Source organism: Polypterus senegalus, chromosome 16 (assembly GCF_016835505.1).
Source record: "Polypterus senegalus isolate Bchr_013 chromosome 16, ASM1683550v1, whole genome shotgun sequence".
In the NCBI taxonomy this organism is placed as follows: domain Eukaryota; kingdom Metazoa; phylum Chordata; class Cladistia; order Polypteriformes; family Polypteridae; genus Polypterus; species Polypterus senegalus.
The window spans coordinates 10208425-10233632 of NC_053169.1; the positions used below are offsets into that span (position 1 = coordinate 10208425).

Sequence of the window (25208 nt, forward strand, 5' to 3'; positions counted from 1 at the left end):
CCTGCTTCAAATCATCCCATAGATTTACAATGATATTCAAGTCAGGGGATTGTGACGGCCATTCCAGAACATTGTACTTCTCCCTCTGTGTGAATGCCTTTGTAGATTTCGAACTGTGTTTTGGGTCATCGTCTTGTTGGAATATCCAACCCCTGTGGAACTTCAACTTTGTGACTGATGCTTGAACATTATCCAGAAGAATTTGCTGATATTGGGTTGAATTTATCCGACCCTCGACCTTAACAAGGGCCCCAGTCCCTGAACTTGCCACACAGCCCCACAGCATGATGGGACCTCCACCAAATTTGACAGTAGGTAGCAGGTGATTTTCTTGGAATGCGGTGTTCTTCTTCCGCCATGCAAAGTGCTTTTTGTTCTGACAAAATAACTTAATTTTTGTCTCATTAGCCCAAAGCACTTTGTTCCCAAATGAATCTGACTTGTCTAAATGAGCATTTGAATACAACAAGCGACTCTGTTTGTGGCGTGAGTGCAGAAAGGGCTTCTTTCTCATCACCCTGCCATACTGATGTGCAAATTGTGCTGAATTGTAGAACGATGTACAGATACACCATCTGCAGTGAGATGTTCTTGCAGGTCTTTGGAGGTGATCTGTGGTTGTCTGTCACCATTCTCACAATCCTGCCTCTGCATATGCCGCTCCTGTATTTGTCTTGGCCTGCCAGACCTGCTGGGTTTAACAGCAACTGTGCCTGTGGCCTTCTATTATCTGATGCCATTCCTTACAGTTGAAACTGACAGTTTAAACCTCTGAGATAGCTTTGTGTAGCCTTCCCCTAAACCATGAGACTGAACGATCTTTGTTTTCAGATCTTTGGAGAGTTGCTTTGAGGATCCCATGCTGTCTGTCACTCTTTAGAGGAGAGTCAAAGGGAAGGAAGCACAACTTGCAATTGACCACCTTAAATACCTTTGACCACTCATGATTGGACACTCCGGTCTATGAAGTTCAAGGCTTGACGAGCTCATCCAACCAAGTAATCAGCATTGAGCGGTGACAGGCATTCAAATCAGCACAATGACAAGGGGACCCACATTTGTGCACAGCCAGTTTCACATTTGATTTAATTTCATACAACTAAATACTGCGTCACTAAAAATCTTTGCTCGGAAAACACCGCAGTGCTCAGATGTTCCTAGGAAATGAAAGACATAGCTCTGTTATCTTTACTGTTGAAAGGAGAGTCAATTATTATGCAGGCTGAGAGGGGGTCCCAAAGCCAAAATGTATATATATGTAAAATTAAAAATTGTAATCTCTCTATAAACATTTATATACACTTAGTGAGCAAATGATTAAAAACACCAGATAGATAGATAGATAGATAGATAGATAGATAGATAGATAGATAGATAGATAGATAGATATGAAAGGCACTATATAATAGATAGATAGATAGATAGATAGATAGATAGATAGATAGATAGATAGATAGATAGATAGATAGATAGATAGATATGAAAGGCACTATATGATAGATATAAATATAAATATAAACAATATTTTTATTTTCTTTGTTGTTCCCATATATTATAAAGTAATATAATCTCTATCTATTTAAAAAAAAACAAAAACAACTCAGAAATAAAAAATAGGTTAGGGTCTCGAGAGGGGTAATCCCAATTAAATGACTGGGATGATACGAGAGCTGATCAGTTATGTGTGTGAAGACACCACTGGTGATGTTAGTTGAACTCTGGGAGAGGCAGAGGATCCTGCGTCTGTTCGGTCACCTGGTCAGCAGTGTTAGAAACTATTGTATTGTGTTGTATTGTATTGTATTGTATAGGAGGGTTGGTTGGTTCGGTGGAGCTAAGATCCAATAGACTAACTCAGGTTCAGATCTCTGTGGAAACACATGGACAAGTGGCTTCTCTGATTTCAACTACAAACTCTAGTTTGGTCTCCACAGTCCCATCCAGACAAATGCACTCCGGATATCATGCATCTATGCTAGATGGCCAAAAGGATGTTGATGTACCACCACACAACTGAGTTCAAGTGTTTTAGTTTTAACAGGAGCATAAAATCAAGGACAAAGACATGCGATCTCCATTGACAAACACTGCTTCATAGTGAAGACTTCATTATAGTTAAATAGATAAGTCGCTGAATGATAGACACAACTATACACAATAAACGCATTAAAGGTACCATACCATGTAATAGCAAGAGGGGTACGATAGGCTTCATGAAGGGGATGGATGGACATTTACCTGCTCAGAAGATCCACGTAATACAACGACAGCGGGAAACTGCCTGTCTCGGCTATTGACTCCCCAAGTGAGCTAGCGATCAGCATTCCTATGTTGGATTCTCTGTATGCATACCTGGGGGGCAACCTTGGACTGCAGTTGGGGTGTGTTTGTCTGTTGGTGCCAGACGTGATGGTTCAGCTGCCCAAATGGGATTTTCATTTTAGAATAATGAGATGCATTTGAGAAGGGGGCTAAAATCCTCAACTAACAGCTGTTAACAACCACAGATTGACAGATAGATAGGAAAGGCACTATATAATAGATAGATAGATAGATAGATAGATAGATAGATAGATAGATAGATAGATAGATAGATAGATAGATAGATAGATAGATAGATAGATAGATAGATAGATAGATAGATAGATAGGCAATATATTATAGATAGATAGATAGATAGATAGATAGATAGATAGATAGATAGATAGATAGATAGATAGATAGATAGATAGATAGATAGAGGCTCCACGTGTGTGCTTAACGAGTATCTCCAATTCCATGGTAAGATGTCACCTCTGCCACAAGCACTTCTAAAGCCGGCCAGCACAGATAAGGAATTGACAATGCATGCCTAATAATTCTTGTTGGACTTTCCTTTCCCTTTCTTTCTTTCTTTCTTTCTTTCTTTCTTTCTTTCTTTCTTTCTTTCTTTCTTTCACATTCATTAAATTGGGTGCCTGGACGGACCCCAACCCTTTATGACTGCCCTTCTCTCTTTTAGATGGATGGATTTGAAAGGCACTATATGACAGGTCACTAGACAGACATTCCAAGTGCTACAGTATATAATACATGGCTAAATACTAAAGGCGCTACGTCACATAAATCAGCAGATATTAGGTGAGGGTATTTAGACTTTTATTATCCCACGGAGACAATTGTTTTAGTCCACACTGCAAAAGCAACCCGTACCTGAATCTCGTATTACTGTGACAATGTTCATGAAATGAGATTGCTAGTTGAAGACGTAATGACTATTGAGTATTTCAAGGTCATCCCCTCACGCTGATGTTTACTAAAGCAGTAATTCATTGAGAACTGAGCTGACCTCTTCCCTTCTGTAATGATTATGGAGATTTTCTCGAGGGATTTTTCACAAAAATCAGGAAAAAAAGCTTTAATTAAAACAGTTCAAGGATAAACAGAAGGGCCATTTTCATGTGGCTCAGGCCTGCCGTTGTTACCGACTGCTGGGTCTGCTGAAGGAGTGGCGTTTGTCTGAGCACCGAGGATGTTTGCCAAGGTCAGAGAATCAACAGCTCTAATTATAAGTGTCCCTTTACATCTTACAGGAGGTGCCAGCAGTGGGCTTTACCACCACGGGGTATCGATTCAGACAAAACAATGTCAGCTTTGTGGGGAAAAAAGAAAAAAGGCGAGTCCTGGAAAACCGACACGATTAGCGTCTTCATTCCGGAAAATGTAATTAAAATGCCCTCCAAAAATAGACTTCTTCCTAGAAGCTTGTGGAACGATCATTAGGAATTAATCTTAAAAATGAAGTCTTACTAAATGAAACACAAAAATATTGAATTACAGAGGAAAGGAAAGCAAATGTCAGTTTTAAAATCCCATTTTTTGAGTGGTGTCACGGCTCTTAGCACTTCTGTCTCACAGACACAGTGCCTTGGGTTCAGTTCCCATGGCCTGTTGTGGTCTGTGTGTCCGTGTGACGTTTTCTCAGGGCACCTCTGGTATCCACCGCTTCATCCATTTTCTGAACCTGTTTGACTAGAGCAGCATAGCAGAGAAGCTGGAGTCTTTCCCAGCAACCATTGGGCACAAAGCAGACATGACACCTGGACAGAGTGCCAGCCCATCACACATACGCACATCCACTCGCTGGCCACTTTATTAGGTACGCTTGTTTGTAAACACAAATCACCGATCAGCCAATCAGATGGCAGCAATTCAATGCATTTCGGCCTATAGACCTTGTCAGGACAACCTGCTGAAGTTCAAACTGAAGATCAGAATGGGGAGAAAGGTGACTTTGAATGTGGCATGGTTGTTGGTGCCCGACGGGCTGGTCAAAGTATTTCAGAAACAGCTGATCTCCTGGGATTTCCACAAAAAAAGTGTCTCAGGGTTTACAAAGAATGGTTTGAAAAAGGGAAAATATCCATTGAGCGGCAGTTGTCTGCATGAAAATGCCATGTTGATGCCAGAGGAGAACAGATAGACTGGTTCATGCTGATAGAAAGGCCACAGTGACTCAAACAAGCAGTTGTTACAACTGAGGTGTACAGACGAGCAACTCAGAACGGACAACATGTCGGAACCTTGAAGCAGCAGGAGACCACACCGGGTGACACTCCTGTCAGCTAAAAACAGCCCACTGAGGCTACAATTCACACGGGCTCACCAAAAATGGACAACAGAAGATTGGAAAAACGTTATTAGGGTCTGACGAGTCTCGATTTCTGCTGTGACATTCAGATGGTAGGGTCAGAATTTGGCGTCAACAACATGAAAGCTGGCATCCATCCTGCCTTTATTCAACAGCTCAGGCTGGCGAGGGGTGTGTAATGATTGGGTATTTGGAGAAAGAAAAGGAAGGACAAGAATTGGAGGTTAGTACTTTTGAGAGAGACAGTGCTGCTGCAATATATTATTTCATTGAAGGTTGCGCACGGCACAGCAAGAGTCTTATGGGAGGCAGGAACAATCTTTGGACAGGGCGCCAACTTGTCACTATCACTGCGCCACCGTGTTCCCATGTTTAATGAAATGCTTTAACTCCTATCATCATGAAAATGATATCAAGTATACATCTCAGTATTTTAATTATTCAGAGAGCTGTAATATCATGAATGTAATGGATTCTGTGTCCTGTCAGAGGAAGAGGAAGCCGGTAAGCACGCAGTGGTTCACACACATAGAGGAACAAATACAAAACAAAGAATTTAACGTGCTACTTTAGTTACGATGGGATTTGAGAAACTAATAAATTAAACGATTTAAAGATGAAGTTTATGATGTTCTACTTTAATGACGAAATAAACTATGTGATGGAAGTGGACATTTCAAGCTTTTTTTCCCCACTGTGTCCCTATTTTTTTTTTAATAAGCTTTCATATGACACTCAGACGGTGGGCTACGACTCGACTTTTCATGCTGACTTTGATATCTGACAACTTCTTTTTTATTTCGGGCACCGTGCGACTTTGTGAACTTGAGCTTTCGAGTTTCTCCGACACATTCTATGTCACTCGATCAACTTCCTTTTGTTGTTCATACCACTGTTTAAACCAACAAATAGTACGTGTTTGTTTGCCTCCACTTGGTATTCACTGAAATTCTTCTATTTTCCACCGTGCTTTTGCCATTGCCTTTTCACAGAACGCTGCGCTTAAGGGCTATTTGTATTGATTTGCATATTCAAAGAGGCGTAACTCTGGGAGGAGTTAGGGAGTGACAGTAGGCGTGTGCACATGCGTTACTTTTCATGCTGACCGGGATTTATGGAGTGGAGGAACGTGGAAGTTGGCGAACGCAGAGATTTACACATCTGGATTTTTTAGTGCGTATGCACATTTCGATGTTTTGCCCGTACGCCATGTTTTAGTGTGAATTCTACGCACGCCGTTATGCATGGGGCCCCATATCTCAATCCAATGAGCACATTTGGGATGTGATGGAACAGGAGACTCACATTATGGATGTGCAGCTGACAAATCAAAGAAGAGAGGGATGCGACAATGTCCCCAATACCTTTTTGCCTCAAACTTTTTTACTTTTCCATAATTGAGCAAATTAAGTGGAGTACTGGCTGGTCTGCATCACTTTGTTATATCCTTCTCATCTGTAACAAGCACTATACACAGGTGAACTGAACTGAGTTGAGAAGGTTATGATTATATTACAGTATCTGCAGCAAAAATGAAGCCATAGGACATTTTAATTCTGGGTTACTTTAAAGTGCGATGTAATGGCACTCAGGGGCTGTGTGGTTATGGAGGAGCTGCTCTCCGGCGCCACAGACTGTGAAATCAGGACCAACGACTTCTCCATTGACATTACGTGTATTTACTCAAGTGATGCTTCAGCAAAAAAGACTCCGATGTCACACTCCAACTCTCTCCATATTGCTGGTGTGTGTGACCACCAGTGTGTGAAGTGACTTGCCCAGGAATACACACCCCAGTCAGTGGTGGGTATCGAACTGTCCAAGCATCAGCCATCAGACCTCACATACTGTGCATGTGCCTTGAAAAAAGGGGTCTTTATGGAAGAATGGCAAGGAAGAAGACCAGGTTTTATTAAAAAAAAAATACAAAATGATCAAAATGTTGCTTGAAAGATACCTGACAGCTCCATTCTTAACATCCATTCATTATCTAATCCACCACATCCTAACTACAGGGTCACGGGGTCTGCTGGAGCCAATCCCAGCCAACACAGGGTGCAAGGCAGGAAACAAACCCCAGGCAGGGCACCAGCCCACCGCAGGGCACACACACACACACACACACACACACACCAAACACACACTAGGGACATTTTAGGATCGCCAATGCACCTAACCTGCATCTCTTTAGACTGCGGGAGGAAACCAACGCAGACACGGGGAGAACATGCAGACTCCACACAGTGAGGACCTGGAGAAGCAAAACCAGGTCTGTGGTGGGCTGGTACCCTGCCTGGGGTTTGTTCCTGCCTTGTGCCCTGTGGTGGCTGGGATTGGTTCCAGCAGACCCCCGTGACCCTGTGTTAGGATATAGCGGGTTGGACAATGACTAACTATACTATATTTTTTTTGTAAATAAGTCTATTCACTAAACTAATCTACTGTAAAGTAGATCATTTTAAAGTAGCTGTTCTGTTATCCGTCTTTTCTCTTATCCATCACTACCTCGGTCCCAACCCCTGATGGATAATTAAGGCTTTACTGTACATGGAAAATAATATATAGTAACCGCTACAAGAGGGCAGACCACCTCACGCTTGGGGCGATGGTTCACCTCTCAGCACCATAATGACCTGAAACGTAGAGCCAAGACAACGCCAGAGTGGCTTTAGGACAAGTGCCCTTGAGTGGCCCAGACTTGGCATGTTTGTTCTGTACTGTGGCCAAGCGTGACTGTCACCCCCACCCTACGCCCCCTGATGGCCTGCACTCACACTGCGCCTGTGCTTAACGTTCTGGGCCCGCGTCTGCTTTCATCATCACCTTGTGACTTTATGTAAAGCCAAAACAAGATCCAAACACTGAGTGACAGCAAGCATGTCCAAATGATTTTCTTTATTTTGTGGTTGTTCCTGGAGTCGTGTAGGGCAGGATGACGCTCTACCCTCATATATTTATTGAGTGTGCGGCACAGCGTTTTGCTGATAATTATGCTGCATGTCCGAGAATAGTTTTACGGTGACAAATGATGTTAAGGGAGAAGTTTGCAGATTTTCTTGCCAACTACAATTCACATTCATGTGTAAGGTGAGAGTAAAAACCTTAATGGAATCAAATGACATGAAAATTGCACCATCTGACTTGACGTCATGTCTGTGTTCTACGCTCAGGCACATTTGGTGATCAGGTGCAGGCACACCTCTTCCAAGGGGGGCCGGTGTGGCATGGAGTGATCACACTAGTCAAACTTTCACAATCTGGGGGGGAGTTACATGCGGACAAACGTGCTCAGAAACGAATTGCCAGTGTGAGTACACCCTTAAACTCCATAGCACGTTGGTGTGGAGAGACCCCAAGATGGCAGCCCACAGACACTTCCTATCCAGACTAAAGGAAATAGATAGATAGATAGATAGATAGATAGATAGATAGATAGATAGATAGATAGATAGATAGATAGATAGATAGATAGATAGATAGATAGATAGTGTAGTAGGCAGGATTAGATAGATAGATAGATAGATAGATAGATAGATAGATAGATAGATAGATAGATAGATAGATAGATAGATAGATAGATAGATAGATAGATACTTTATTAATCCCAAGGTGAAATTCCCATACTCCAGCAGCAGCATACTAATAAAAAACAATATTAAATTAAAGAGTGATAACAATGCAGGTATAACAGACAATAACTTTGTATAATGTTAACGTTTACCCCCCGAGTCGCATAGTGTGGGGTCTCCTCAGTCTGTCACCGACGCTGCTCCTCTGTCTGGAGATGATCCTGTTCAGTGGATGCAGTGGATTCTCCATGATTGACAGGAGTCTGCTCAGCGCCCGTCGCTCTGCCACGGATGTCAAACTGTCCAGCTCCGTGCCTACAATAGTCTGCCTTCCTCACCAGTTTGTTCAGGTGTGAGGTGTCCCTCTTCTTTATGCTGCCTCCCCAGCACACCACCGCGTAGAAGAGGGCGCTCACCACAACCGTCTGGTAGAACATCTGCAGCATCTTATTGCAAATGTTGAAGGACGCCAGCCTTCTAATGAAGTATAGTCGGCTCTGTCCTCTCTTACACAGAGCGTCAGTATTGGCAGTCCAGTCCAGTTTATCATCCAGCTGCACTCCCAGATATTTACAGGTCTGCACCCTCTGCACAGTCACCTCTGATGATCACGGGGTCCATGAGGGGCCTGGGCCTCCTAAAATCCACCACAAGCTCCTTGGTTTTGCTGGTGTTCAGTTTTAAGTGGTTTGAGTCGCACCATTTAAGAAAGTCCTTGATTAGGTTCCTATAGTCCTTCTCCTGCCCACTCCTGACACAGCCACCATAGCAGTGTCGTCGGCGAACTTTTGCACGTGGCAGGACTCCGAGTTGTATTGGAAGTCTGATGTATGTTGGCTGAACAGGACCGGAGAAAGTCCAGTCCCCTGCGGAGCTCCTGTGTTGCTGACCACAATGTCAGACTTGCAGTTCCCGAGATGCACATACTGAGGTCTGTCTGTAAGATAGTCCACGATCCATGGCACCAGGTGTGAATCTACTGCCATCTCTGTCAGCTTGTCCCTAAGGAGCAGAGGTTGGATGGTGTTGAAGGCGCTAGAGAAGTCCAGAAACATAATTCTTACAGCACCACTGCCTCTGTCCAAGTGGGAGAGGGATCGGTGTAGCATATAGATGATGGCATCCTCCACTGCCACCTTCTCCTGGTATGTGAACACCAGAGGGTCGAGGGCGTGGCGGACCTGTGGCCTCAGGTGGTGAAGCAGCAGCCGCTCCATGGTCTTCATCACATGTGACATCACAGCAACAGGCCACAAGTCATTCAGCTCACTAGGACGTGATACCTTTGGGAGTGGAGTGATACAAGATGTTTTCCAAAGCCTCGGGACTCTCCCCTGTTCCAGGCTCAGGTTGAAGAAGCGCTGTAGAGGACTCCCCAGCTCCAACGCACAGGCCTTCAACAGTCGTGGTGATACTTCATCTGGACCCGCTGCTTTGCTGGCATGAAGTCTCCTCAGCTCTCTGCTCACCTGGGCTGCTGTAATTGTGGGTGAGGATGTCTCTCCTATGCTGGTATCAGCTGAAGGGTGGGTGGAGGGTGCAGTACTGTGAGGCGAGAGCGGGTTAGGGTGATCAAACCTGTTGAAGAAGTTCAGCCAGGAAGAATGGGACATGCTGCCCAAATTCAGGGGTGCCAAGCTTGTACAGACTCTCCCAAGAAGACTTGATGCTGTAAGTTGCTGCCAAAGGGGATTCAGCAAAGCACTGAATTAAGGGTCTGAATACTTCAAAGTTCCAAGTTTGATTTTAATTAATTTGCAAATGTTTCTGAAACTGTGTTTTTACGTTGTCATTGTGGGTTACTGAGTGGGAACAATGGCAAATGTATCCATTTCTAAATAAAATCGAAAACACGACGAAAGTGAGGGGGTCTGAAGACTTTCTAAATTCACTGTATCTTTAAAGTAACAAAATGACTTAAGTTATGTCCGCTTAGAGTCTGCTACGGTTTTCAGTTTCCATCATTTGCAGACGTATCAGTTGCCCGGCTCTTTCCACTTCTTTGCTTCTTCCTGCCAGACACAACTCAGGCTCTCCTGTTAAAAATAGTGGAGTGCTTTTCACTTCTGCCGTTCTAACAAGCGCTGGCGGGCACAGAGCACAACAGCTGATAGTAAAATGACATGGCACAATGTGCCGGCCATGTCACATTTGAAATCCCAGCTCCACCAAATGCTCCATTTTCAGCCCCTCCTGTCATGTTGTTCTTGAGGGTCATAATGAAAATGCGCTTTTGCTTATTGATAGATGGTGAACATATTTACAAAATGCATCATAAACAGATTTTCGGTTGCCATGCTGGTTATGCGCTTAAGCGCGATTCACATAAACATGCCAAGTTTTTAAATCAACAAAGCGTATCGTGCTCAGTCGCCTCAGATGAAGGGATAATTCAGGCTCGCTGGCTTTCTGTCAACAGTTGCAGACATTCAGTCACACAACCTCCAGGTGGATGTTTGGATGCTTTTCTATTTCAAATCTGCCAGAATGCAGTGACAAAGTCACAAACCTGTCAAGTAATGCAGTCACAGGGGATTACTGAGTTTTAAATGAAAATGAAGGGCATCTTAGGAATGCAAACCACCAACCCCATTCTTTACATATTATATTAGAACATGACCAGTGGCCCCCACAGGACCCCTACTACACCAACCACTCAGAGACCCAGTGTGGTGTGGAGCAAAGACAGGAGGGGGACTGGCCAACTGTGTGAATGACAAAGGGTGTCAAAGGGAGCAGAATATAAGTGACACTACCAGTGAGGAGACCGTCTCTGACCATAGTGTGTGGGCTCTCCATAACTGAAGACCACGTAAGGGGACAACTGAGGAAGACACACACAGAAAAAGCCACAGCACCAGAGGCCTCCTCTCTATAGAGCTATTGATCTGTCTTATAGCGACTTACTGTATCTCTCTGTCTCTGATCATACAGCACCTCTCATATCTATTATATACTGACTCTATCTATCTGTCTATATTACATAGTGCATTTCCTATCTATACATCCATCCATTATCCAACCCGCTACATCCTAACTACAGGTTACGGGGGTCAATCCCAGCCAACACAGGGCGCAAGGCAGGAAACAAACCCCGGGCAGGGCGCCAGCATTTATATAGCGCTTTTCTCACTACTCAAAGTGCTCAGCAATTGCAGGTTAAGGGCCTTACTCAAGGGCCCAACAGAGCAGACTCCCTTTTGGCATTTACAGTATTTGAACCAGCAACCTTCTGATTACCAGTGCAGACCCTAGCCTCAGAGCAACCACTCCATATTTCCTATCTTCCTACCCATTATATAGTGCATTTCATATCTATCATATAGTGCCTTTCATATCAATCTATCTATTATATAGTGTTTCATATCTATCTTTATCTATCTATCTATCTATCTATCTATCATATAGTGCCTTTCATATCTATTATATAGTGCCTTTCATATCTATCTATCTACCTACCTATCTATTATATAGTGCCTTTCAAATCTATCTATCTATCATATAGTGCCTTTCATATCTATCTATCTATCTATCTATTTATTATATAGTGCCTCTCTATCTATCTATCTATCTATCTATCTATCTATCTATCTATCTATCTATCTGTGGTTGTTAACAGCTGTTAGTTGAGGATTTTAGCCCCCTTTCAAATGCATCTCATAATTCTAAACTGAAAATCCCATTTGGGCAGCTGAACCATCACGTCTGGCACCAACAGACAAACACACCCCAACTGCAGTCCAAGGTTGCCCCACAGGTATGCATACAGAGAATCCAACAAAGGAATGCTGATCGCTAGCTCACTTGGGAGTCAATAGCCGTGATAGGAACTTTTTTCTGCTGTCCTTTTATTACGTGGATCTTCTAAGCAGGTAAATGTCCATCCATCCCCTTCATGAAGCCTATCGTACCCCTCTTGCTATTACATGGTATGGTACCTTTAATGCGTTTATTGTGTATAGTTGTGTCTATCATTCAGCGACTTATCTATTTAACTATAATGAGGTCTTCACTATGAAGCAGTGTTTGTCAATGGAGATCGCATGTCTTTGTCCTTGATTTTATGCTCCTGTTAAAACTAAAACACTTGAACTTAGTTGTCTGGTGGTACATCAACATCCTTTTGGCCATCTAGCATAGATGCATGATATCCGGAGTGCATTTGTCTCGATGAGACTGTGGGGACCAAACTAGAGCTTGTAGTTGAAATCAGAGAAGCCACTTGTCCATGTGTTTCTACAGAGATCTGAACCTGAGTTAGTCTATTGGATCTTAGCTCCACCGAACCCATCGCCTCATATACAATATAGAGGGCCTCCATTTCCAACACTGCTGACCAGTTGACCCAAAAGATGCAGGGTCCTCTGCCTCTCCCAGAGATCAACTGGCATCACCAGTGGCGTCTTCACACACCTAACTGATCTGCTCTCCTATCATCCCAGTCATTTAATTGGGATTACCCCCCTTGAGACCCTAACCTATATTTTATTTGAGTTTTTTTTTTTTAATAGATAGAGATATATTACTTTATTGATCCCTAAACAGAAATTCACTCACTATGGGAACAACAAAGAAAATAAAAATATCAAAACTATCAAAATGAAGTGCAGTAATTACATAAGTGTAAGTCCCAGAATGATCTCCACGGTTTAATAAGATAAACTAGGGGGCTCTACCCTCTGCTCGCTTTGTTTGCCAACCCCCGGGGGCGAGCGCGCTGCAGAGCCGCTCAAAGGGCTTCGAGACGACCCTCCGTTAGAGAAAGCGATTGTATTTAAAGTGCTGGTATGTAAAAGAGTATGTGGGATGCGGGAGGAAGACGGATTGGTCCTTAGTTATTACAGATAGAAAATCAGTTACTTGAGTATTTCACTACAACTGTCTCTTTTAAATACCAATGAATAATAAAACAGTAAAAAGTAAAACATAATAAAAAGTAAACAAAAAGTTAAATTAGATTAATGCCTTGTTAAAAAACAATATTATGAATTACTTTATCCTCTAACTTACATTTCATAAACATTGCTTTTTTGAATTTCTGTTCGATTATTGTTAAGGATATTTTTCTCTTTTCCGTTTATTGGATGATTCTCTTTGTTCTTGATTTTTATTATATGCAGCTCGTTTTTGTTCATTTTCTTTTTTTCGACGTTCATTATAAGCTTCTGCTGCTGTTCTTTGTATCGCGATCTAAAATTCGACGTTCTTGAACAGATACTTCGCTTTTCTGCCCTGCTGTTATAACTGACTGCGCTGTAAGGGCGAGTTAGCAGTACTGAGTGAGACACGGGGTGGGGCGGAGAGAGGACGCGCGCAGTCAGAGTAATGATTGGGCGAGCGGTGTTGAGGGGCGTGGTCAAGGCTGAAGAATGCGGGCCCCACGGAAAACTTTTTTTCGTTCTTGTATACGAAGTGTAGGGAAAGTATTGTAATTGTCCAAAAATTCGATGTAGAGATTTTGATGAATCTCGACGTTTTAGACCAACCTGAGTCTGAAAGTACCATTTTTGGAATTATGTCTGTGTGTCTGTCAGTGTGTGTGTGTGTTTATGTATACCCGGTAATTTGAGTACGCTTTGCATATTGTAATCTTTTTAGTTAGCCAATAAAAGATGTAATTTTGCTTGACTTCTCACTACTTAGGTCAACTAAATTTCGCATACACGTATTAGGTACAAAACGTAGATTTATATCAACTTTTGCGCTATTTCCGCTAACCGGAAGTTGTACTTTGATTTGTTGTTGATGGTTCTTTAATATACTGTACATGATATAAAAATATAATCATTGTCTTGCGGTTTACTCTTCAAATATCCATCCCCATATCTGAGTATAAAGGGAGGTGCGGTCAGGGAAGGCAGGTGAGGCTCGAAAAGTAAAAAAAAAAACTAATAATGATAACATAAAATAAATTGGTCTGTGCTATACATTTGTTTTCTATACAATTCCAATGACTTTGATCATTTTAATAGACAAAATTGCTGAATTTGTGCATTTTCTGTTCAAGTACAGGGGAGAAACGTGATGTGCAGCTACGACAACCTCCCGTCGGACTGCGCTCTCCTCACTCACGGGGTTGATGCCTGCTGCTGTCTCTCATTATGTCGCCAATATAAGGTTTGCGGACACGTTTATTATACACCCTGATTTTCAACAGTCTGGCTAATATCTTTAATGAATGTGTGTGACATATTTAGTCTTGCTGATCGGACATAAAACCGCAGTGAAAAGGCACAAGGCGAGTGAGGTAGACAGTACCGTGACATCCTGAAGGGGGCGCATGTGAGCCCAACGGGTTCTCGTTGCTGCTGTTCTTCTACGCAGAGGCGCCAATTAGTTCGGGATATCAGAAAGTGAAGTGCACTGTAGCGGCCCGTTTACTTTTATTATTTTGTTCCGGCTGACTGTCAAAATGGAAGATTAAAGATTTTTAAAACTAAAGGAAAATAAGGAGGACTTTTACAAGAAAGTGGCGGAGATTTTCGTGGAGTAGGATAGGCGCATGGGCTTAATTTATAAATAAAGGTAAGACCATAAATAGTTTTCAATTTAATCAAAAAACGGGATCAGACTAAGAAAAAAAACCAATACAATGTTTAAAAATTAAATGTTGACCTTAAATGAATTATTCTTTTGTTTTTCTTGTTATCCTTTTGTTGAACAGTCAGTATTAAACTTGATTAAAGTATCAGAATTAAAAGCTTTTACAAACAACTAAATATTTCAATTAAGGTCAAAATTGAAAACCGTTTTTTTTTTGTACACCACTCTATACTTTCATTTGTATTGAATGAGTGTGAATTGTGGAACACGTGGAGGTATGAGGAGCAAATGCGCTCTTTATGCGCTCTCTCTCTCTCTCCCTCGCCGGTATAAATGTAACGTTCTTTCACAGCCACATATGCGCTTTACCCGTGTGTGTGTGTAAAGAATGAAGATGAGATATGAAACATAACCAGTAGTCGATGTGCATGCTGTCTGCCAACTGAATAGTGAATAAGCGACTCTTTGGGGTTCATGTATTTGTAAATCTGACTCCGAAGGAGTCGGCACCTCACCAGCCATGAACCTCACCGCACGTCACTGGACGAGAAAGTCGCGGGGAGACCACTTCCGATTTTTGAATATAATAAAGAGACAAAGAAAGTGCCAGTGCCAGAGCTTCTGTTACAAGAAGGCGGACACAACAGGAAGCGGGCATGACAAGCGTGATATGAACTACAGAGTGAGTAATGGTGACCATTAATAAACTCAAAGAAAACATTTTTAACTTTGTTCTTTTATCACCGTGGATTTGCATTTTTTGTCCCTAATAACAAAGGCCGTGCTAATTAAAATATGGAACTGAAGTCCGTAAAGAGCAAAGGGTCTCCTGAAATAATTGTGTTATATCCTTCCTAATGAGGATATAAAGTCACCAGCCTGAGGTGACAGCGTGTGACAAGGTGTGTAAGGATTGTCTCTGTAAATTGTGTCGGGTTGAATATGGGACAAATAAAAAACAAATAAATAAATAAAAAGAGTTTAACTATAAAAGGCACTGTAGGAAGTTCAGAAAGACGGGATATGGAAGGAGAGGCACCAGCCCAGGGGCCATAATGGAAGGATGGGGGTGCTTCCTGCGGGGCCATATATACCCCCTATGCACAGGGTGGGAGCATCCTTCTGCTGGAACTCCCATTTGTACACCCACAGGGCATATTGGTAGCTGTAGCCCTGAGGGGCAGCCCTATCAGGGTACTTGGGTACCATCAGGGGGAGCTGTAGGGTAACACTAATGCTACTTTGGGTGGGTTTTCCGTCTGACCTGGAAGTCCCTCCAGTTGAAGTCGATGTGCAGTGCTGTGGCACTACAAGTACTCCTAGGTCCCAGGGCTGTGTCACCAGCATCGTAGGCCCCCAGGCAAGGTAGTTCACTGGGACCCCTATTCTGATAGCAAAACAGAAACATAAATAGGCATCAGAGACATTGTGGGTCCCTATGCTCCTGGCACCCCCGGCCAGTGCCCATTGTGTCCATGCATTAAGCCAGCCCTGGACTAGGACCCGACACACACCCCACCTCTGTATCAGAAAGTCCTAGTTGAGAGGCGGTGGGCAACACTCAGAGATGAGGAGTAGAAGTAGACGTTGGTACATATTTTGAATATTACACGGTGCTGTGCCGGACCACCTTTACCCACCTGAAGGGGATTTTGTAAAACGAATAAGTCTTTATTTAACTTTGTGTTTGGTTGATTTGTGGCTAGTGTTTGGGACTAATGGGGGCGCCCCCTAGTGGGCTACAATTTATGTTGGTCAAATTCCATTAGAGCAAGTGCTTGGGACTGAAAAAAAAATGATTGTTAATAACAGGGGGTTTGTTATAATGGACTTTGTACATAGGGTGTTCTTTCAGCACGTTCAAAACTTGATGCCAACATTGTTTTCTTTTTGCCAGCCTCACTGGCAGCGAGAAGTTCCAGTTCTGTGTGAGTGCCAATCCACCTAATCTTTACCCAGCAGAAACCCATGCAGATGTGGGGAGAACCATGCAGACTCCCCGGTGGGATTCGAACCCTGGTGAACAGGTCTACTACGGTGCCACCGTGCCACCCCTTCCCAGCACATGAAAAATGACACATATTATGCTCAACTTCAATTCTTGTATTAAATTTTGGAGAAATATCTGGCAATGGAAGCTGCAAGAAAATGGAGTAGCGAGTTTGCTAGCTGCAAAACCACCACCACCGCCAGCACTTTCCACCACCAGGCAGCCAGTGCAATAAGGATTTCTTCCATTCTAAAATGCCCAAACAAGCAAGATGCCAAGCGGCATAAGTGACAGCTGTGTGGATCAGTCATTACCATGTCAGTTCTGATGCCTGCAGCCCACCTGAAGATCTCATGAGACAAAGCGGAGATCCCGTCCCCACGGCATGCGAGGTTACACATCATCACGATGCGGGTGTTATGTAGGTAGAAGGTTTTCTCGTTTCATTAAACGCTGAGTCATTTCCACAGTACCGAGCATCCCGGACTACCTGAGATTGCTTCCTAAATGCCGCTCTGGATGAAGGGCTTCTAGATGACAGTTTCATATTCATCAAGTTCTTAGGTGTGTTTTTTCCTTCTCTTTCTTTCCTCTTAGATGGTCTGATAATCGGGTTCAAAAGTGCTTTGCAGGTCTACTAAAGAAAAGCCGATTTCTCGGCCCCTAGCTCTAACCTGATGACATCCAGTGCCGTAAGAAGAAGCACACACTGCATGCCACGCCGATCAATGTGCTCACTGTGGCTCTACTTACTGTTGTATTGACGCTACCGACATGTCATCTGACCTCACCATGCTCCATCTCTCCTCTGACTTCCACAGGGTCAACCACCAGCCCTTCCATTCCACCCTCTCTGACCTTTAGCATCACAGGGACTGATCCTCGGGTGGTTTGTCCAGGAACAGTTGGAGGAACACGACAAAGGGTTTGAGGTGTTGACTCGGCTCCCAAATATCCCAGAGCTCAAACTGTAGGATGTGCTGGAAAAAGAAGGCCAATCCATGGAGGCCCCAACTCACGATTTACGGGACTTTACGGAGATGCTGGTGGTGCCAAACACCACAGGACACTCTGAGTGGTCTCATTGAGTTCACATCTTGCTCTTTTGATGTCAGTGATGCTTGAAACTGCCTTTAAAGAGGAAGCTTTACCAAAAACACAGGTCTACACGTGGCTTTCGCGTTTCAAACGAGGAGAAATGTCACTTGAAGACCAACCAAGATCTGGCTGACCTTCCATAATCTTGAAAACGTTTGCAATGCAATTTATGAAGAGAGTTCTGAATTGACTTGTGTGTCATGGAGTTCACGACACCTTTCCCTACTCTCCTTGATCTTTGCTCTGTGCGACTTTTTCTTGTTCCCTCACATGAAAAAAGAACTCAAAGCAAAGCATTCTTGTACCGTGGACGAAGTCGAAGAAAAATCACTGTAGGTAACAACGTTCATCCTCAGAAATTCCAAAAATAGGAAAACCGTTGGGACGAGTGCATTCATTCACATGGAGAGGATGTTGAAGGAGACTAAAGTTTCAGGAAGTAAAAATTATTAAAACAATTTTTTTTTTCAATTCCTCTTATTTTTGGGCACCCCCTCGTATGTACAGTATGTATGTATGTGAGTGTTAATCGTAAGGTGCGACTGTAGACCAGCTCAGTAATGAACCTGATGAGTACACTTATCCCTGACAAAAACAGGTAAAGCGTAAGAAGAGGGAAATATCACAATAACACATCCACCATTCTCCATCCCCTTAACTCATACGGATTTTATAAAGTGCTCTGCGTTAGAACTGAAAATAAAAGATGCCACCAAAAAAGAAATGCTTCAAAATGGCTGCCACTAGATGTTACATCATTCCTATAAAATACATAGTAGTAGTTTTCGCCAAGGAGGTTGTGGTACCTGCAGTGCACATTTTCAAGATGTACACACTGTTGTGGGGTACAAAATCTGTACATTTTGGATTCTATTTCCATTAGATTTTGTTCAAGACAAGACAACAGATGAACTATATTCTGGACAAATTAAAGCATATGCTCTTCCTAGTTATATCTCACTTTTAAAACAGCTGTTCCAACAAAGAAAGGAAGACATGCTGGTGGCTCAAATTCTTTATAACTTGAGAAAGGATGGACATCGAATTATTTTACACCCTGGGAAAGGAAGACCTGCTGACAACTCAGGGAACATCAAAAAAGTTTTATTGTTTGGGAACCCGGGCAGCAAATTTATTCATCATATTGACAGCCAGCCAATCAAAATATCTAACAATCACATCTTGCAAAACCATCCAATAGAACTTTAGAATAAATATGCCTCATCTGAGGAGTGAGAGAGGAAGGAGGGAGGAAGAAGAAGGGAGAAAAACGTCACTGGTCGTCAGAAAAGCATCTCCTGAACAACTACGAGTGCTCGATCACAAGCCACCTGCAACATTAAACCTTGTCATCTTTACTTTTTCGTAAGCTGTTTTCTAAAGAATATATATATCCAAACTTTTCTATAAGTCCTATTTTCTATTATTCCTTGATCTACTGGTATTATTATTCCTGTAATAAATGCCATGCTGCTTTTAACTTTCTATGCTTTGTCTTCATGTCTAGAGTGATTGAAGTAATAAGTTAGATTTCTTTGAGGTTTGCCATACGCTCTGTGCTGTGAGATTTATTAAGGCTGAGGGTGAGAGCTCCACCCAATAGTAGGGAACAGGATGTAAAGTAAGGCACTGTGGGCTGATAAATGGCCAATAGTCAGGAGTGCTGAGCCTTTGTATGTTTAAATGTATTCTTGTAGACCAAAAGTAATATTTAAGTCTGAGATATCATTAAAACATTGTATGTTGTTCATGCCGATAATAAGTAAGTCTCTTGAGGTGCCAGAAGAGTGACAGGCTGTGTTATTTATAAGGCACTTGTGTGGTTTAAAGTGCTAGAGGTTAATCAGCTGTGTGTGTCATTCATAGGGCACTGTTGTGGTGAGGGTCTGTGTGTATGCGTATGGTTATGTGTGTGTGTGTGTCTGTTAATCTTAAAGTGCAACAGAAGACCAACCCGATAACAAACTTGACAAGTACACTTAGCCTTGAGGAAAAACAGGTAAAGGGTAAGTAGAGGGAAATACCACGATAATACATACACTGTTATCACTGTTATGATAATTTAAAGGTGGAGAAGCTACGCTGCCTCGCAGTTCCACCAGCAACACCAACAGAGTTAGCGTAACCCAGCATTAAAAGACACAAATGCACCGAACTGTACCTTTGGATACTGCTGGACGGGAATGAGGACTCGCTCCGACAATTTGATATTCTTATTGCTGATGACATCCAGGTATTTCTTTTCCGCATCCTCAGGTTTTTCTTCCTCTCCTTCAAACTTCTCAATTTCTACAAAACAAAACGAAGTTAAAAGCGTTATGATAATGTTGAGGTGCTTTGCAATGTCCTTAAGATGACAAGGAGCCACTGCTCTGCCATCACGTGTGACTGTAAATGAGTGACACAAATGAGCGCGGGTCATGGCAAGAACTGATGGAGCTCACATCGAGCTGCTATGACAGTTGAAGGAAATAAATAGGACCCCACAAATGTTAGTACATTCAGGTTAGAATTTCACTGCACCCTGTACATGATGGCCGTATAAACTTATAAAAGGTCACAAGATGCTGAGAAACAGACCAGGACTGAGATTCATAAATAATGCAGCCACATGCAGTCACGTGCTGCCATGGGTGGGTCACATGTCACCATTGTATTGAATGTGAATTGGTCACGTATGGTTTGGTTTGTGAAGTGGGTCATGGTGGGTCAGTGAAGGTTGATTAAGCAATCCATGTTGCTCTGACGATTTTCCTCGATCCTCCCAATTCCCCTCCTTTGATAATCACAAGCGATCCTCCAAGGGGGAAATTCTGACAATCATCAGGGCATTTAACAACAGCATGGGACCCTAAGGGGGCAAGATTGGGTTGCGACAAACAAACATTTAAGAAACCCCTGACTAAGGGATACAAGGCTTGTCAGGCATGGGGGTCTTAATGTTTATTTTGATCAAACCAATGAACCGATAGGGAGGTAGTGAGTGTTGTAATGTGGGTATCAATATATGTTGTAGGTGGCATACAGGATGGACGGGCATCTTGTCCAGGAATGGGGATGGTTCCTTACCTGGGTGGGAGGCTTCTAGCAGGTGTCACACACATGCCCATGGGAGGCAGCTCAAGGGCTTAAATAATAGTAGTACCTGACCAGGGGGTGGCGAGCTGCACTAACTTACTCTCTCCGTCCTCTGCAGAGAATCCTCAGGAAATCCCACTAGGTACCGGTGCCATTGATGACATCACTTTCGGTACCGGTGTCATTGATGATGTCACTTCCGATATCGGTGCCCTGGCTAATGTCACGTCCAGGCTCGAAGACGCCACTTCCAGTCCCAGTCCAGGTAACGTCACTTCCGGTCATGAACTTTAAAGCTGCCATTTTGGACATTGTACCATTCACAACTCACAGAAACATGTCCATTTTGCAGCTAGGGATATTATATGGGTGGCTGCCCCAAACCTTTGATGTTTCCTGTGTCTTATTGTGGCACAGGCAAACGAGTAACCTGGCCAGGGGAGAGAAAGGTTCCAGAAGGGATGGATAAATAGCCCACCAAAGGAAGAAAATGTCGCTGGGGACTCTTTATTCCCCTGAGACGCTCTGGCTATCGATACCCAGCAGGGAACCAGTAGGGCATGCTGGGAGATGTAGTTTGGCAATACAGCCCAGCTGGGGCCTGTGGGTGCTGCAGGGAGATGCGCTCCCCAATATGTGGGCTTCCATTGGGCATCAGCCTTGGCACCAGAAGTACTCAACAATAAAAGGGGCCGCACTCCCTTATCGAGGCGAATTGGAGCTGGGAGGACAGAGAGTGACACTTAACTGGAGGAGGCTGGTCTGGTGGGGAGAGGAATCGAGATGTGATTGGAGGAGACGGAGAACCTGTGCTTATGTATTTGTCAATTTTGGAGGTATTTTGCATAATAAACACACCTTTATTTGAACCCAGGACTGTGATTATGTGATCGTGTTTGGGGTTTGGTGCTCACTGATGGCCCTGTCCCATCACAGTGTTTGAATATGTTAGTTAATAATGCAAAGCAGAAAACTTGTGGTGGTAGTGCCTACACCTCGGTGTAGGGAAACTGCATGTTGTGTGCATGCTGGCTGTTCCCTTTGTGGCGTTTGCATGTTCTACCCGTGTCCTCATGGTGCTCTCGTTTTCTTCCCATAATCCAATGGTATGCAGGTTAGGCGAACTGCCATTGCTACGGTGAATCCTGAAAGTATTCACACCCCCCTTTCACTTTATTGTGTTATGGAGTTCATTTAAAGAAGATACACTGCCACTTTAGCTCATCCAGCTACTCTCAACATCCCATAATGACAAAGTGAAAACATGTTTAAAGAACAGGGATTGCAAATTAAAAACCAAATACTAAAATCAAGGGGAGGCCGTCAAGCGCCAGCTATAAACTGAACCGTTCAGGGTGCACGTGCACACACATGCAGCCAAAGGTAAAGAGCAGGGGTCCTCGACTCTGGTCCTGGAGGGCCGCAGTGGCTGCAGGTTTTCATTCTCACCCTTTTCTTAATTAGTGACCTGTTCGTGCTGCTAATTAACTCTTTTAATTAACTTTGATGTTTAAGGTTTGTTCTCTTGAATTTCTTCATCGTTTTTCTCAACCGCTTCATTTCTTTCCTTAAATGGCACCGAAACAGAAATGAAATGTTAGAAGACCACCTACTGCAAATCAAGGCCTGAAATTCCAACCAGGTGCTTCATTAGGCGCCGAGTCCTATTAATTAAACTTGTTCTTTAATTCCATGGCTTGTTGCTGCTCTCATTGTGCAATAGCAGACATTTCTGAATTTTTTGATTTTCTCTTTTCTACAAGCTCTGCTAAAATGTTTTGGGGGTCCTGAGCAGATCAACATTCCTGAGACCTTCATCTTTCTTTATTTTCAGATATTAGCAACAAAAACAGGTCACTAATTAAGAAAAGGGTGAGAATGAAAACCTGGAGTTGGGGCACCCTCCCTGGCATAGAGGACACTGCAGGGCCAATGAGTTCAGCTGCTCTGCTAGAAACAAAATACGAGGACAATTTCACAAACTACAACAAGCAGGGTTTTAATGGGTAAGCAGTTACTTTGAGTATGTGACAGAAAATTGAAAAAGAAAAGACAGCGCTGAGGGTTGTTCTAAGCATTTAAGCAATAAGGAAAACACAATACAATTTATTTTTGCGTAGCCCAGAATCACACAAGGGCTGCTGCAATGGGCTTTAACAGGCCCAAGCCAGCTTTGACTCTTTCAGACGAGAAGGAAAAACTCCTTGGGAAAGGCAGGTCAAAAAGAGACCCCTTTCCAGGTAGGTTGCACGTGCAGTGGGTGTCAAAAACAAAGGGGGGTCAATACAATACACAGAAGCGAACACAAGTCATCCTGAATACAATATAATAGTGAAATAAAAATATTACAAGTACAGTAGGTGATATCATATAAGAGGAATTGGAGACCTCGGCCATCAAGCTGCCTCCCCCTATTGGCCATTCCACAGCTGAGACAGCGCTGGGCCAGCCAATCCGATGAAAGGACCCCTCTAACCCGATAATTCCTGAATGAATGATGAATAAGGGTGGGGCCGGCCCTCAGTACAGAAACGCCTCCATGAGAGACGCATTAGCAGCGTCACCTGAAATGGCAGATCCAGGGAAACAAGACCACCTTTTATGGACCAACCTGTTAGAAGGAATTGTTGTCGCCAAACAGGCATCCATCAATCATGCAGATATTCACAATCAACATGTGAGCCAACACCTCGGGGCACAGTTTTCATTTTATTACTGCAAATGGGATTTTTTTGTTTTTGTTTTGTTTGGTTTAATAAAAAGAAGAAAATGAAATCACTTGTGGCAATTTCCATTAGCACGGTGAGCGCACAGGCTAGTAACCCGGCGTGCCCTCACATATGCATTATGTATGTAATTGTTTGCTCATTTTATAGAGGTTTTCTCTCTCACACAGGAAGACTGATCGTTTGTTTCTTTTTTTCTTTTTTAATTTCAACTGGTGGCAGCGGTGTGATTACTCTGTTTACTCTGACAATGTAAGAGCTTCCTCCTTTTAACTATCATACAAGCTTCCACCCAACCTGATTCAGCTGCCTGGCTGTACACACGGAGTCTAAAACACACACTTCCAACAAATACACACAGCACTAGCGGTGTGCCGGAAGACACATTGGTTTTTATTTGCTTCACTGGCTTATATCAAGTAATACACTTTTGATTAAGACCAAGTGTAATAAGTTTACTGTATATGTTTAATAGCGAATTGAATCGGGCTACAAATTCTACATTTGTGAAATCCATACTTTCTCTGCAAAGAATCATTTGTTTTTTTAAGTCCTTGACATGATTTTGTTATCATGGCACTGATTTGTCTTAAAATAGATCTTTTCAGCCGATGTAATGAAGAGCTTCCTGTGGAAACGGGGCTACGAGACGTGAACTCAGCTCTTCGCCGCACCTCATTTGATTTTTTCCGGCAAACAAATTTTCAAAACAAAACGTATTTTACGACTCTAATCAGAGTCGGAGTAATAATTATGTTGGTCATTTTAGATCTGAGATCGGCTAAAATTTAAACAATGACCGTTGTTAATACCCGGCCGTCATTACTCAGTTTGCCAATAGATGTCAGAAGGACGGATGCCAAAACCGAACCGCCCAAAGATAGATTTCGACGTACCAAGCAAACGGCGATACGTTCTAAATTACTTACGGTTCTGGAGCTGTCGAAGGGTTTAAGTCAGTTGACGATGTTAGTCCTGGAAAGTACGCCCCACCAAACCAACGTTACAAAACCAACCGAACTTACTGTAATCTGCTCGAACCAACACCGACTTACTATACTCGGCCGTCCAGCTGAAGCATTCGAACATTCTTAGGCAATCATGCAATACTGCATCCGCGTTTGCCACGTGATGTTCTAACTACAGAGGCAGAGTCCCATTGGATGGTTCTAACTTGTATTGAGTCGAGGTATTGACACGAACACCATACATACGGATAGTATAAAATTATATATAAGGATATGTCACTGTGGTCTGTACAAAAAATATTTCATAAACCCACTCACATGTACAGCTAACACAAGGCCAGATTTAGCACACTGGGGCTCATCACTTAGAACTTCTAGGCAAGCATTAGAAGACAAGAAAAGGACAACTACGAAAATGGGCATTGTACTATTTCTGTGTGTCAGAGTCAGCATGACATTGGATCTCCATTTCCTTGTTTGGAATGGCATGATTTACCTAAGTGGGGGCCTGCACATGAATTAAGGGTATAAAGCCTTGGAACATTGCCCGGCACACCTTTGAAGCCGACGGACGGATGGGAGATAACGTCATCCGATCCGGAAAAT

At 43.0% G+C, this 25208-nt stretch overlaps 1 protein-coding gene across 2 annotated transcripts in view; it reads right to left on the reverse strand.

Moving 5' to 3' along the window:
• khdrbs2 (KH domain containing, RNA binding, signal transduction associated 2) overlaps nucleotides 1-25208 on the reverse strand; it is a 344899-nt gene that overhangs the window by 231696 nt on the left and 87995 nt on the right. For both annotated transcript variants that reach the window (XR_005630816.1, XM_039737811.1), the window contains exon 2: nucleotides 19992-20119. Coding sequence is in view for 1 of the 2 variants with exons in the window: in XM_039737811.1 (XP_039593745.1) it covers nucleotides 19992-20119 (128 nt within the window). In the remaining variant the exon portion in view is untranslated. The remainder of the gene's footprint in view (nucleotides 1-19991; nucleotides 20120-25208) is intronic.